The sequence below is a fragment of the Lissotriton vulgaris genome, chromosome 9 (genome assembly GCF_964263255.1).
Source record: "Lissotriton vulgaris chromosome 9, aLisVul1.2, whole genome shotgun sequence".
Lineage (NCBI taxonomy): Eukaryota > Metazoa > Chordata > Amphibia > Caudata > Salamandridae > Lissotriton > Lissotriton vulgaris.
In genome coordinates, this window is record NC_141697.1 from 1,184,693,702 (window position 1) to 1,184,709,726 (window position 16,025).

General features: G+C 47.3%; 1 protein-coding gene across 1 annotated transcript in view; it reads right to left on the reverse strand.

Moving 5' to 3' along the window:
* EFCAB12 (EF-hand calcium binding domain 12) overlaps window positions 1-16,025 on the reverse strand; it is a 103,820-nt gene that overhangs the window by 61,211 nt on the left and 26,584 nt on the right. Inside the window, exons 2-3 of the mRNA XM_086939237.1 lie at window positions 9,068-9,585; window positions 1,756-1,956 (exon numbers count right to left, since the gene is read on the reverse strand). Of these exons, the coding sequence (XP_086795363.1) occupies window positions 1,756-1,956; window positions 9,068-9,574 (708 nt within the window). The 5' untranslated portion in view covers window positions 9,575-9,585. The remainder of the gene's footprint in view (window positions 1-1,755; window positions 1,957-9,067; window positions 9,586-16,025) is intronic.

Here is a 16,025-nt window from a genome sequence, read left to right on the forward strand (position 1 = left end):
ATATAATTTTACACCAGCAATTGGCTCTTTTAAAGATAAATGTGATCTGGTAAAACTTCAGTTTCGTTCCTTTCTTGTGCAAGGTAATACCAGTTGGTTAGAAAACACTAAATCAGGACCATATTTTTAAGAGGCGATGGCCCACTGCTATAATGTACCATCAAACATACTATCGAGATGGCCAGCTCCCCATCAGTACTCTGACCCTAAGCTACTTCTTTTAGCATGCTTTTTTTAAAAACAATTCACAATCCCCTAAAAGTCTAATGCCCCTCTTACATGGACCCGGCATTTCTTGAATTCCTAGTTGGGCCGGTTGCCCAGTATCATTTTGCAATGACCACTATGTTCTTCTTGTGGCTATAGCCTGTGCCTGGAAAAAAGCTTTGCTTGTGGAGTCAGAAGATCTCCTTGACAACTCATTATCAATGCATCCCTTCCAGCTAGTAAACCCTGCTACCCACTCAGAAAGCCATCTTCTTCACCAAAGGTCCCACCCAATCCTAATTATCACTGCAGAAACCCACTACCCATCCTTTTGGCTGACCATCTCTATTATCCACTTCATTTAGAAAATGCTGCTAATGACCTCTCCTGCTACACAGTTCCAATAATTCCTATGATTAGCTCCTCTAAGAAGGAAGACAGACTCACCTTTCACTTGTACAGGATACCTTGGTTCGGACAACAATATGTATCTGGATAGGTGTCTTAAAGTGACAAATTAAAAAAAGCTATCAAGATTATTGCCCCCACCAAAAGGGTCCCCTTTGAGAACCACACATCTCAGGCAAAATGGTTCATGCCAGACTTTGCAGCAGAGAAACTAAAACTGTAGCAACTGGAAACAACCCTCCAGGGCTCTTAGAAGGACATAGCTTTGGGAACATAGCTAAGATCATTCAACATCTTAGATTTATAACAGGCCGGCCAGGTTTAGATATGACATGAGTAAGGAGGGCACTGACCTATCTGTTATTCAAGAAATTAATAATGTAGGTATCAGTGCTTTCATTTTGCTGCATATTTCAAATAAGTTCAACACAGTCAACTATTGCCTACTCGTACAACGTTTGTCTGAGAAAGGGATATGTGGCACAACATAAGCATGAATTATTCTTTCTAATTGTGCCAATTAGTTACCTTTTTAATTTTCTTCCTAGCTGATCAAATGTGGTGATCATTCTCCTTGCATATCCATTGTCTTGGTGCTCAATCATCTGCTTGCTGTCCATTTCCTCGGAGGGGCTTAGACTCCTCCCAACATATGCACTTTACCACTTCATTCGCTCTTATGCAGTATTGTAGTGACCATTCTACACTGTGCTTTTGCTGAACTAGAGGGAAGGGCCCTTTCTATGAGCTCCTGAATGCACTATTACTGAGAGAAGGCAGTGAGAGGATGATGGAATTCACAGCTTGGGCTTGTAAAGTTGCAAACTCTTTCAATCGTAAAATGCATGAAAATGTTTCAGAAACGTCTCAAGCCACCAACACTTCATACAGGTTGGGAAGTTTAAATTATAACTTATGGGAAAAATTCCCTACAAATCGAACTTTTAAGAGGAGAATTTGTTTGCAAAATTTGCAAGAACATTCTAATAAAAAAAAAAAATTGCAACAATTTTCACTTGTGGGTGAAGTTTTGCAAAGTTGTCATAACTTTACAAAACCGTACTTGGTGATATGTTGGTTTCGCCCAGCGTTAATTCAGACGTATTATAGCCGCATGAATTGACAGACTTTCATACCCACCTCTTTTCTGACTGCTTTCAGATCCGAGCTGGAGATCTTCTTTTTCTTGGTCTTGTCAGTCCTGTTGTATAGGTCCACAAGCCGCAATCGGTTGTCCTGCAGATAACGGTCCAGGATTGAGAAAGCTTCAGGGCAGGGCCTTTGGATGGAGGGAGTGATAGAACGATCACGGCTGCTCTTGGGTTCAGGAGAAGTTAAGTCCTGAAATAAAAGAAAAAGGGGAGAAATTGTGTGCTGTCCCAGTAATTGATGAGTGTGACCTTGTTTTGGGAAGTGCGGGTGTCACACAACATGCAGGAAATTATAAAATATGGAATTTTGTACATATACCAATTATGAGACCCATTCTAGCTCATTAGCAAATCAGCAAAAAAAAAAATAGGATAGAAATACAAAAATGCCAAGGAATTGTGGATAAATATTGATATCTCTTTTGAATAAATACTGACCACAAGATTGGATGAAAATCCCAGAGGCCCCTAAGCATGTTTGGTCCAAGTCCAGTGTCTGGCAGACCTAGGTTCAAACCTGCCTTTAGCACTTGACTGACTAAAGTAAATATCTATAACGGTGCAGTTTATATGTGTTCTATGTTAAATTTTGTACTACCTAATAGATTTTGCATTACAATTTCCGATCACATCTTATTTATTACCATGTAGTTCCAATCGGATGCTACACACACTATTCTGATCATCGTTAAATTCATACTGGTGCAATAATGGTGTTCTCTTTAAAGAGCAAGGTCCCACTATGTCAAAAACCTAAAATAGAAAAATAAATCAAAAATAAGTGACTCACGCTTCTGACCCAGTCGTCTTACTTATTAGAGTTTGTCCACCACCCTGCCTACGGAGATCAAAAACAAAAAGAACAATTGATGGACAGAATGCTGCACAATATCAAATATTCACCCCAGTACTGAGATCTGGGCCTGAATCCAGCTCCTTGTGTTTGCTTTATTTGCCCCAAGCTGGCGGGTATGCCGAGACGTGGGTCCCTTGCTCACTTTGCCTCTCGATTCAAGCTAGTGTGGCTATTGAGGGTGTTACCCCAAAACCGGTCCCAGGATACTTGTTTCAGGTCCAGTGAAGACGTGGCTTGGCAGTTCGGGCTGGAATGTTCCCATAAGGAACAGTGTGAAGCATATGGCTGGGTCTGAACTGGGGTGGCGAAGTGAGCTAAAGAACTATGATGGATTCAACCCAGTTCTGTGACTGGGGGTTGAGTGCCTGAAAAGTTTCAGCACTCCGTCCATCATCTCCTTGTGTTTGCTTTGTTGGCAGGGTATGCCCAGACGTGGGTCCCTTGCTCACTTTGCCTCTCGATTCAAGCTAGTGTGGCTATTGAGGGGTGTTACCCCAAAACCGGTCCCAGGATACTTGTTTCAGGTCCAGTGAAGACGTGGCTTGGCAGTTCGGGCTGGAATGTTCCCATAAGGAACAGTGTGAAGCATATGGCTGGGTCTGAACTGGGGTGGCGAAGTGAGCTAAAGAACTACGATGGATTCAACCCAGTTCTGTGACTGGGGGTGAGTGCCTGAAATGTTTCAGAACTCCGTCCATCATCTCCTTGTGTTTGCTTTGTTCGCCATAAGTTGGCAGGGTATGCCCAGATGTGGGTCACTTGCTCACTTTACCACTGAATTAAAGCTAGCCTGGCTGATGGGGGGTGTTACCCCTAAACCGGTCCCAGGAAGCTGGTTTCCGGTCCTATGAAGACCTGGCTTGGCAGTTCCGGCTGGACTGTTCCCATAAGGAACATGGTCAAGACTGATTTGCATATAGCTGGGTCTGAACTGGGGTGGCGAATGAGCTAAAGAACGATGATGGATTCAAGCCAGATCTGTGACTGGGGTGAGTGTCTGAAAAGTTTCAGTGCTCCGTCCATCATCTCCTTGTGTTTACAGAGATCAAAAAGATATGACCATTTGCAAAATGTACAGAAGCTAGATGGAAAAGGGAAAATAGATGAAAACAAGTGGTTTGGAGCATGTATTGGCTTTCTGCCTCTTGCGTCATGTGTGAGTCTAAGAGGTGCCAATAGGCAAGCCCATGTTGAAGGTAGTCGGTGTTTGATGGGTTTCTTGGTTGCTCTTGCTGGGCCACTGGGCCATGGAAATTGTGTTTAGCAGCCCCTTCACCCCCTACCCCGTTCTGCTAGCATGTTTCCCGCACCATGGACTGCTGACCAAATCTCCTTAGTTTGTTCCTTAAAAAAGTAAGCCAAATGGGAATCAGTGAAAAGCCTATAGCATGGTCAACACGGATCTTCTGTGCCGCTAAGGTGATGTGCTAAAAGTCTGCTAATTAATATACATGCCCCGGTTTCTAGTGCTCCTCACATAAAGCTAAGAATCAACAGAAATAATCCTATTTGCAGTAGCATCAAATACCCACAAATAAATATCTGGTTTTCCAATTGCATTTGGATCATTGTAGCCCCAACTTGACACCAAACGCCAAATCACTTGGTTCCTCTATTGATTCTGACCTTTCCCTAAAAACATATCACAAATAAAATCAGCCTGATACATTTGTAGACTGACAGATAAAAGCCCTCTATGTGAAGCTGAGGTTGCAGGAACCATTTGCTGTCAGTACGATAAGAACAAAGCAAGTTAAAACATTTCTCAACAAGTTGATCATAGCTGAAAAATAACCTCAATTCTCTTAAAGGGAAAAAATACAAAAATATTTTAGAATCCTTTTGGAGTACCTTTCCTTATTATAAATGTAAAGTGCTTGGACTAAGGTGACCTGTGAACTTTAACAAAGTAACTGCAGATTAGAAAATTGAAAAAATGCATATATAGTCTATCCCATATTCTGTTTCTCTTCCCTGATTTCTCAACAGCACAGAGCTTACACACGAGGAATCCTTTTCTAAAACACCACTTTCAAAACTGTAAAAATACATACAAGGGGTCGATCAGGATGGCGGTGAATCCACATCCTCCGGGCCGGTGGAAGCCACCGCCGGCCCGGAGGATGCGGATTCACCGCTGCGGACCTCCAAAACACCACCAGCCACATTAGGATGGCGGTGGGATCAGCGGCGGACAGCAAGTCCGTCCGCCCCTGATCCGCGGGATGCTGTCCGCAATTTGGTGGCGGTGTCTGCAAGACACCGCCAAACAAGTTACGAAGGGTGAGGAAACATGCTTTTCCGCTGCTGATTTTCCGCCGTGGAAAAGCATGTGGACCTTTGCTTCTGGGGGCCCGTTGCGGGGTGGGGGGTGCACATGGGGGGGTACCTATTGTACCCCCCTGCATATGCATGCACAAAGCGACAGGCACCGCGCGGTGCCTCCCGCTTTGTGCATGCATATGCAAAGCATGCAATTTTAACCTTGCAGCGGGCGCTGCTTCAAGCAGCACCGCCGCAAGGTTACAGATACGGGATGTGACCGCCAGGGTGGCGGTCACATCCTAATTTGCACGGAGGGACCGTTGCTGCCCCTGCGGACGGTCCCTCCACCTCGGGGGTGGCGGACGGACGCAGGTCCGTTTGCCATCCTAATGAGGCCCAAGGTTTCTAAACCAGCTTGTCCAGAGTTTCACCCAACATCCTAAAAATCCTCAACTACTACTATAAAATTCACATATACCCACTTAAAAAAAATAATATATATATATATATTTATTGTGTATTGGCTTAACAGATGTCTCTTTACACATACCACTTTGTAATGTTAGTCCTTAGATAGGCACTACACACTGTGTGTCCTATTGACATGAGTGCTGACATCAAGACAATATAGAAAGAATAGCAGGATTTAACAAGGTGCAATCATACACTATAGGCCAAGTCCATTTATTCTCCTGTACAAAACTATGACCAACAGAAGACAGCAAGAGACAGATGATAGTCATCAGTGTTCATAACGTATTAATTATCTGTGTCAGGTCTCTGTAGTATGTCATTAGGTTTTGGGCTCAATTGTAATAAGAGGACACCCCAGGCCTCATGCTTTGAGCTGGTAGTAGTCTATTTACTATGTCATTGGCCTGAGCCCATTTGTGGCGCTCAGATTGTCATCTTTCTATGCCGGAAGCTTGAAGAGATCTCCATTGCATTGCATCTACCCTCTTGGCTAGGACCATAGGTAAATCAATCAACTGGCATGAGGACTTATCTGCTTTAGGTCTCTGCAGTAACCCCATCAAGCCAGTGATGTATCAAGGATGTCATAGGACCTGACACAAGCAAGGGAAATGGCCCTCTTAACTACATTTGGGGTAGTGAAATGAAGCAATTCTCAGGGTTCGCTAGGCTCCAGTGCACTGAACTTATAGTAGCTATGTCTCCACCCTCCCCCCATCAAGCAAGCTGTTTGCCAGTCCAGTTTCCCAACAACCTTATCGCTTCAGCCCAGACGGCCCGAACCACTGGGCATTTCAACCGTGTTATATGATAAAATGAGGCCCATGGTCTGCCAGATCTGGGACACCCTCTAGCTACTGATGGAAATAGTTTGTGCAGTTTGGACGGGATGAGAAGTTCACTGCAAATAATTGAGTTGCATGAATTTCAATCTGGCATTTCTGGAAATCATGTGTATCTGCTTGAGAGCAACCATCCATTCTGTGTCAATGAATTCTCCGCCAAGATCTTCCTCCCAGCTCTGCTTACGGCAAATGAGATCTATGCGCTGCTTTAACTAGAGGGATTTGCAGATGTTAGTAATCTTGTACAGGCTGTCCTACACCATGTCGGTGATATCTGCGGTGTCTTGTCAGTTTTCAGTTCACTAGGTGCGGCGTCCCAAGTAGTTATGGTAGACCACTGCATTTGCCAGAAACTGAATAGGTGATAGGTCATGAACCTGTCTCAATTCTGCACGGAGCCTCAGCCCAGACAACAGGTTCATTGAGGGCCCAGCGACATTGCGCAAGTGCACATGGTCCTGGCCCCCGACTGAGCTCTATGCTGAGTTGTTCGCTATAATCAGGTGTACAACTCGAGAGGAAACACCTCTTGCACATATAAGCACTGTAGCGTGTGCTTTACACCCAGGGCACTGACATACTCATACTAACCCCTGTAACACCCTACACATAAAAGGTCCTGACGAAAGCCAGTAGAAGAAAAGGCCTGGCTGAAACTAGTTGACCGCACAGGACGTCGGAGGCCATAAGCCTACCGTGCACGTCCGATAGCCTTTGTTTTTATTGACTGCCTGGGGCCCACCATTAAAACAGTCTTTGGGACACCCAGGACAGTATTTTAAACCTCACTCAGAGCACACTCACAGCACCCTCACGAACCAAAAAAAACCTGCTCCGCAGTAATCTGGCGTCGAAGCACACCTGAGGTACACTTGGTACCTTGGGTGGGGCCTGATGATGAAGCATGCCACCAACTAGGTTGGTGGGTGAGGGCCTTCATAAAACCTAAGGGTTTTCCTCCACCCGCAGACATACAAACAATTTAAACCAGGCTAGTTCTCATTGATTGCTAACAATCAATTCTGCAAATGTCATAAGGGCATCAGAGTCTGGGTCAAGTTTTCGCTGTAGAAAACTTTACAAATAAAATAAATAAATAGAGATATCCCACCTCTGTGGTTCAGCGTTAGTCAAGCCCAATATGTTTTCCGTCCCTATCCACATATCTCCACATGGACACTCTCCATGCCCACAGCAGAAAACCTTCTAAAACCTCATACGGGATTACTGGTGGATGCATAGCACCCAAACCCAATCAAATGCTCAAATTCTCAGTCTCTTCTGATGTACTCAAGTGCCGATACTGTTGGGTACAATGAAAACCTAGATATATATTTCGGTTGCAGCATATTCTTTTCCCCTTCACAGATATTGTCCCTGAAGGCCACCCAGAGTTGAGGAATTTATTGTGGTTGCACCGTAGCGTTTGTTTCCATGACCATACACATCTCTATTTTACCCAACCTAAAATCTACTTGTGTTCTATAAGAGATCCACCAGGTAGTAGTCACGGACTGTATACATCCTTTGACTAATCTTTTCTGGGCCAGTTCTGTGCTTCTCGGGTCCCAGTGCGGAAAGCGGTAAAGTTCATCTCCACTAATTTTGATATGACATGATATCAAATTATGTGACATCAGAGGAAGTAATATCACCTCAATGTTCATCCTCCTTGGAATCATTAAAGTGATTTTACAAGTAGTACCTTAACTTCAATAAAATTGGATAAACATAAAAAACGACTCTAAGTAAAATAAATAGCCTTATTCTAAAGCTCTATTAAGTGGATATCACATTACATTAGTCTCACTACATGCAAAAAAAAAAAGTTTGCATCCGGATTAGTCCACGATTTGAATTACAAAACAAATGCAGATGTAATACTGAATAGGATGGTCCTCAGATACCTGGTGCCAGATAGGATATGCTTCTTTTTGTACAAGAAAACAAAGCATTAGGGAAAATAGTTGGACGTTTTATGTTAGGCTACAATCAGGGCCACTGTAAAAAGAAGCAACTTGATCTAGTGAGAAGTAAGGAAGTTCCAATAATCTGTTTTATTTTAATTTAAAAGTTTTAGAAAAGGGCTGTCTAAGCTTAGAAAAATGGTGGTAGGCTGTCGTACAAATAAAGTATCATTATTTATGGGACGGAGTCTTCACTCGAGATGAGGTGACAGAGAAGGCAAATGAGCATGTTAGCAAAAAAGGTGTGTTAATGATAAAAAATAATCGATATTACAACATGGTGATAAAATATAAATCCAGCAAAAAATAAGGGTGGGGGGTTACTCTGGTGTCTGTGTATTTAAAATTAGGACACAGGGTAAGAGATTTAAGGAATTTTTATTCCAAAATGTTTGATTAGAAGGTGATCTTTCAGCAAGCATTAGAAGAGGAACAGTGATGTGGCCATCTGTATAGTATATAAATATAAATAAAGCTCTTTAAAAGAAACAATAATGTAAATACATGGGACTTTTAGGGTATAATCGAACTACCCACCACTACTTCAGGTGCTTTCACTTTGTATCAAACTAATCTCCCTGATTCAAGAAGTGGTCCCATCCTGCTGCCCCCTTCCATTGATGAGTCATCACCCATAGGTTGCTTTGTATGCATTTGCCTAAAGTAAAGAAGCAATCAAAATATATCTAAACACCTTCAAACATGTAAATAGGCCTTCAGATTGTCTCATTGTCACCTCTTTGACATATCTTTCACCGTTATGCCATCTCCCATATCCTGCCTTTGCTCTGACCACCCTCTGCCTGCATACACCAGGGTTTAAGTGCCACTTCAAAACCCAAAACATGCAAAGTGGAAGTGTACAATAAAAGAGATACCAGCTGTGCTACACACCTCTTCCAGGGCAGGTAAAGCGGTCTCCTGCTGTGCTTGGTGCTGGGCCTCCATGGTATCCAGAATTTTTTGTTCCAACTCAGTGAGGAGCGATTTGCTCCTCAGCCATTTCTTCACATTTCCAAGATTTTCCAGCTCAGCCCGAAACTTCTTCCTTCGTGATATCCAGGCGCGGCAATCACCAATGCCGTCGCTACTCACCACCCCATCTGTCCCCTGCAGTTGGCCAAGCTCCTCGTCAGGGGTCTCCACCCCACACAAGGGAGCCAGGAATGGCCTCCTCTGACTGACCTCTGGAGTAAGGGTGACTTGGGTGCCCTCTGAAGGGGGCTTTTCCATTGGCGGTGCCACAATAATTCTGCGCCTGGATTTTGGGGGGCCAAAAGCCCGGGCAGCAATCCTGAAAAAGTGTGTCTGTGACAGATCTCGTTCTTTATACTTCTTGGCCATGTCAAATGAAGACGGCTCTTCCTTGCTGGCGCCATCTTCATAGGAAACTTCCTTCATTGTGCAAAAACCTTTACCAAAAGGAAAGAAAAAAAATATTAGCTTTCTTAAAAAAGAACCTTTGCTGTCTTTGTACTTTTAGATCTAGCAAACACTCCTAATTTTGGAAAGATGTTTTTGTAGCAATTTATTTAGATTTTCAACAAAATAAGACATGCTTTCACGCTATAACAATTACCATTAGGTACATACCACACACGCCATGTATATAATACTCCATAACTGTGACAGTTTCGTTCCTTCCTAATGCTTTGATTCGGTTGGAATATCAGTTTTTGAGGAACCGTCAAATGTAGACGCCATTACATTAAGACCAGTTTTCAGAATCAGTTATGGTTTTATGTAAAATATTGCACATTCACATCATATCTCCTTACCAAAACTATGACTCCCATGTTATTCAATGTAGTGATTTGTAACCACACCTTGAGTGCTTATAAAGTCACTTGATATATAGGTCTCCCTCCCAGGAGAAAATAGGTCAACAAAGAAACAAAATACAATCAAAACAAGGATGATAATACCCCACACAGCAAAAAAACTTTCAGACAAATACTAACACTCTCACTCATTCATTCACAAGCGTCCAACTACTACAAAGGTGCATTCATTCAAGGGAACAAAAGTTCAGGGACATATCCAGATACGCCCTCCACTGTCACCTAACTGGTTTATGCCCTGATGAAGGTGAGACCTCGCCGAGGTCGCACACCGAAACGTACGTCGGCACCACAAACCTAACCTGGCGAAACCTACATGAACCACAGCTTCCCCTTATTTGTTCATTGCTACTAATTGTAGGGAAAGATACTCCCCATTATCCAATTTTATTTCACTCTGTGATAACATTTATGCCATTTTCCATTCTGTCAAGTTTGGACCCTTATTTATTAATGAAAGGATACAATATTGTATTTATCATCAGTGTTTCTGATCATTTTGTTTCTTCCACTGCTACCTGACTCTTAGGTTCTCGCCACCTGTTGACCATGTCCCTGAACTTTTGTTCGCTTGAATGAATGGACCTTTGTAGTAGTTGGGCGCTTGTGAATGAATGAGTGAGAGTGTTAGCATTTGTCTGAATGTTTTTTTGCTGTCTGGGGTATTATCATCCTTGTTTTGATTGTATTTTGTTATTAAATGGCTCATAATGTATGAATTGTTTTTTAGGTTTTGGCCTGACCGTAGCACTGCAAAGCAGTGCTCCGCCCAGGGCGAAATCTAATGTTAGAGACAGTATGGGGCTTCGTCCCGCCTCTGTCTTCCATTGGCTAGCTCCATAAATGGAGGCTAGCCATTAGAAGAGAGTGGCTGTCAATCATTCTTTCCCCGTCGGAATGCGATTCGGGGCGTTTCTCGGTCTTTTTTTAAGTACCGCCCTCTCCTCTTCCCATTGGCTGGAATTTTACCTTCCAGCCAATGGGAAGGGGAGAGGGCGAAAAACACGCCCACAAGGAGTTATTGTGCCGTTGTTGTGCCTTCTTTATCCCCCGCCCTCCCTCCTGTTGTCCGTGCCTTTGCCGTTGTGGGGCAGAATCGAGTGTGGCGCCTCTCTCTGTGGCGGAGGGTCTCGACCTCGGCCCCGGCCGAAGTGGGGCACCACACATATAGCCCAGGAGACGAGACTGCGTCATAACAACGCTGGTCCTCGAAGACGAGGCAGATTGACATATTGGACGAGGGCGAGACGCTCACACCGGCCCTGTGGAGCAACCATCGCTCCCGGCACTTGGAGGCGCCCAACCGAGCTCTAGTTTGAATCGGCGCTCCGGAGCTCAGAGATCCCACGAGTTGTGAGAATTGCCGCCCTATGTGAGATTGCTGTACGGGTCCTGGCCCCTTCCTCGCCATAACGTGTGGACCTTTGTGAAACCCCACCCCCACGATGTCGAATGCCAGAGGAACGAAGAAGGGAGACCGGACCTTGCCCGACATGCTGGGCAGAGGCGCCCCGAGACAAGACAGGAACCAGCCAGCCCCGAGCCCCCCGACCAGCTCTCGGGGTGCGGAAGGCGGGGAACCTCCGGTAACTAGGTCTTTTCTGGAGTCGCTGTTCAGCTCTTTGAGGGAGGATTTTCAAGCCCTAAAACAGGAGGTGGCCGGGGAGGTTCGAGAAGTTCGGAGAGAGGTTGACTCCCTAGGAGAGAGAGTGAGCACGGTGGAGAAGGCTGGCCACTCCAGAGATGAAGAAATCACGCACCTACAGCAGGAGGTCCTGAGACTGAGAGATCAACAGATCGACCTACAAGCCCATGCCGAGGACCTTGAAAACAGGTCTAGAAGCAACAACATCCGGGTCCGAGGCGTTCCATCCAGTGAAGAAGGAGAAGATGTGGCCGCCTACCTGGGGGCCCTGTTCCGTGAAATCCTGAAGACTTCCCGATCCGAATTGATAGGGGACACAGAGTGGGCCGACCCCGGAGGGCCTCAGCGCCTCCCCCAGACATTTTAGCCTTCCTACCGAACTTCCCTCTGAAGGAGCGGATTCTCCGTGAGGCCAGACGACAGCAGCCTTTACGTTTCCGAGACCACCATGTGGCTCTGTATCAGGACTTGTCCACAATAACGCTGCAGAAACGGAAGGCCTTTAAAATAGCTACGGATTTTTTGAGGGAACATGACACACAGTACTCATGGGGTCATCCCTTTCGTCTCATCTTCCGCTGGAATGGGGCTCTACACCAGCTCCGATCCCTCCAGGACGTTTGAAGTGTGCTGGGAATCACCGCGACGGACGCAGACACTCCAGCGCCTCGTCGTAGGCGAAGCACACGGGATGGCTGGCTGCTGGCCGGAGGACGGCGATCCCCGCCGCCGCCCACGAGACCCGACTCACCTACAATTTGGGCGGAAATGACCAGCGCCATACAGGAGGCTTCCAGGACCACGGCGGCTGGTGATGTGGCCTTGACGGCTTGAACATACTCCGGGGGGAGATTGCAGTAGCCTTATCTTCATTGCAGGTGCGGGGGTTCCGGGGGTAGGGGGGTGGCGGGAGCACTGGGGGTTGTGGCTGGACATCCACTTGAATAACTTTCCACGGCCTTGTCCGTTGAGGACCAGACTGGGACAATGGAGTACTATGCATGGTTGGGGATGAGGGGGGTGGGCGAGGGAGTTGAATGGAAAAGTTTGAGGTTTGGGGAGTTCACTGGACGACGGGGAGGATGGGGTGGCATTGGGCTCCAGGGAGGGGGTTCTTTCAGTTGGGGGGGAGGGGATACGGGGACTGTACTGTGTTATGATGTGATTTACTTTCACTGCGCGCCGCGGCTACGTTCTGTTGCCTTTGAGATTATCCATGCGGGCCGAGCCCGACTTGCTGAGCGCTACTGGTTCTCTCCTCACTGATGGCCCTTAAGATTGTCACCCTGAACGTGAAGGGGCTGAATAATCCGGTCAAACGAAAGGCTGTGCTGTCCCTACTTGATGACACACAGGCAGACATTTGTCTTCTACAGGAAACCCACCTTTTAGCTAAGGACTGCCACAGACTGCGATCCCCAAAATTCCCCACACAGCTCTTCTCTTCCTGCACTTCCAAAACAGCAGGGGTGGCGATCATGGTGTCTAGGAAGTTCAAGGGGGAGATACTACACAAGGTAGCGGAACAAAAGGGGAGGCTCCTAGCTTACAGAGTCAAGGTGGGAAGTCTGGTGTTCACTGTAGGCTCGATATATAGCCCCAACGACCATCAGGAACAGTTTTTGAACAGAGCACTGGAGGAAGTGACAACCACCCCAGACAGACACATTGTTATTGGAGGGGACCTGAATATGGTCTTCGACACGTCCCTAGACAGGTCAGCGCAAAGACGCCTGCAATCAGGGGAGCTCTCACACTCGACTAGGTCCCGCTTGGAGGATCTGGACCTGCATGATATGTGGCGCCGCCTCCATCCTACGACTCGTACCTATTCATACTACTCACACGCCCACAAATCCTATGCGAGACTGGACCATCTCCTGGTGACGGGTCCGATGTATGAGCTGGCCTCGGCCGCTGACATAGGGGTCCTGTCCCTATCGGATCATGCCCCGGTGGAGGGCACTTTCCAACTACCTCCTGTGTCTCCCTCACGAGGGGTCTGGCATCTCAGGGACACTCTGTTGCACAAACAATCAGTAGTGATGCATATCTGCGAGTCAATTGAGGAATACAAGCGTCACAACGATAATGATGAAACCACTCGCGCGACACAATGGGCCGCCTTAAAGGCGGTGCTCCGCGGCGAGTTTATTGCAGTCTCCTCAGCGGAGAATAGGGACCGACAGCTAAAAAAGGACGAACTTACACGCAAGGTGAGGGAGCTGGAACAGGTGCATCAGCGGACAGGAGCCCCTCGAGTCTGGAGGCAACTTAAAGCCGCCAGGAAGCTACTGTCCGCTCTCGACATGGACAGGGCGGAGTACGTAGTACTACGCCTGAAACACAAATACTACACTGGCGGAGACAGGTGTGGCCGGCTCCTTGCGAATAAGCTCCGCATACAACATCAGCAGCATCGGGTGAAAGAACTGTCGGTTCCCAACGGAGGAACAGTCACAGAGGATGGCCAGATTGCAGAGGGCTTTCGTAGATACTACGCCGATCTCTACACGGGTGTCCCCCCCTCAACACAAGCCGAGACTGACTATCTGGAGTCGGTAATTCTCCCCTCCCTCATACCAGACCAAGCCCAGCATCTTGAGCGGGAGATCCGGATCGAGGAGGTGGTCACGGCCATTTCCTGACTCAAACACGGGAAGGCTCCGGGACCTGATGGCTTCATACCTCTCTTCTACAAAACATTCTGCCAAGACCTGGCACCACTGCTGACGTGTCTGTTTAACTCATTCTCTGAACAGGGTGCTATCCCTCCGGAGTTCCTCCAAGCGACAGTGTCAGTGATCCCTAAGCCGGGCAAGGACCGGACCGCGTGCGGCTCCTACCGCCCGATCTCGCTCCTGAACGTGGACCTGAAGTTATACACCAGTATCCTTGCGGCGCGTCTGGCACTCCACCTACCGGGTCTGGTTGACCCGGACCAGGCCGGGTTTGTCCCAGGCAGGCAGACAGTTGATAATACTAAAAGGGTGACCCACATACTGGAAAAAGCCTCCCGGATTCCCAGGGAATGCATGCTCCTCTCTATAGACGCGGAGAAAGCATTCAATAGAGTGCACTGGCCTTACCTAGAGAAAGTGTTGTGTAAACTGGGCATAGGGGAGAAGTTTCGGCACCTGATATTCAACTGCTATAGATTCCCGTCCGCAGTGGTGAGAGTGAACGGTTGCAGCTCCCAGAAGTTCGCGATAGAGAGGGGCACCAGGCAGGGGTGCCCGTTGTCGCCGCTGCTCTTTGCCCTTTATATGGAGCCGTTCGCTCAGAGGGTTCGTCAGAACCCTGATGTGACAGGCGTCCGCATGGGGGAGTTTGTCCACACCCTTAGTCTCTATGCGGACGACGTGATCTTGACTCTCGATGATCCTAGGAGGTCGCTGCCTGCTTGTATTGATGAGCTGGAAACCTTCACTACTGTGGCAGGTTTTAAGGTGAACTTTGGGAAATCAGCAGCCCTCGACATCTCGCTGTCTGACACCACTAGAGCTGACTTGCAGAGGCTCTTCCCTCTGAGCTGGTCTAAGGACCAAGTGCCCTACCTGGGAATTCTTCTAGCGCCCTCTCTTCCTGCCGTGGTCACAGCCAATTACACGGCCTTAAGCAAGAAAATTAAGGAAGAACTGGCCCGTTGGGACAAAGGCACATTGTCTTTGCTGGGCAGAATAGCCGCAGTGAAAATGACCCTTCTGCCGCAAGTCCTGTATCTCTTTCGGGCCCTCCCGTTACAACCCCCCAAGGGGTGGCTCAGACAGACCCAGTCTGATATCGCACGCTTTGTATGGCAAGGCCGTAAACCCAGGCTCAAAAGAACCTTATACACGCTGGCGCCTGAGTCCGGGGGGCTTGGCATACTGGACTTGCACAAATATTTCCAGGCTGCACAACTACGATACCTAGTAGAGTGGAGTCGATGAGAATCTGATAAACACTGGTTGTTTCAGGATCAAGCGGTGGCGGGCCCACCGCCCTCCCAACCTCTATGCGTCTTTCGTCACGCGGGTTCCGCTCCAAGTATGGGATGCCGTGTCTCACAAACACGAACTTACCACCTTTCCTTCCCCGTTTACGCCGATACACGGAAACCCGGACTTCAGCCCTGGTATGGAACCTGGAGCCTTCGCGCTCTGGCTAGCGGCCCGGTGCTCTGCCCTATTTCATATGTACGGCTCGGAAGGCGTTGTTTCCTTCCAGGATCTTCGACGGGACTTCGACCTGCCCGAGACAGAGCGCATGAGATACATGCAGGCGCGTCACTGGGCGCTCCAGCCGCAGATACGCGCCTTGGCGGACCGGGAGCTCACGCCTTATGAGAAATGGCTAGTGGCACGCTCTTCAGACGCCAAGCTTA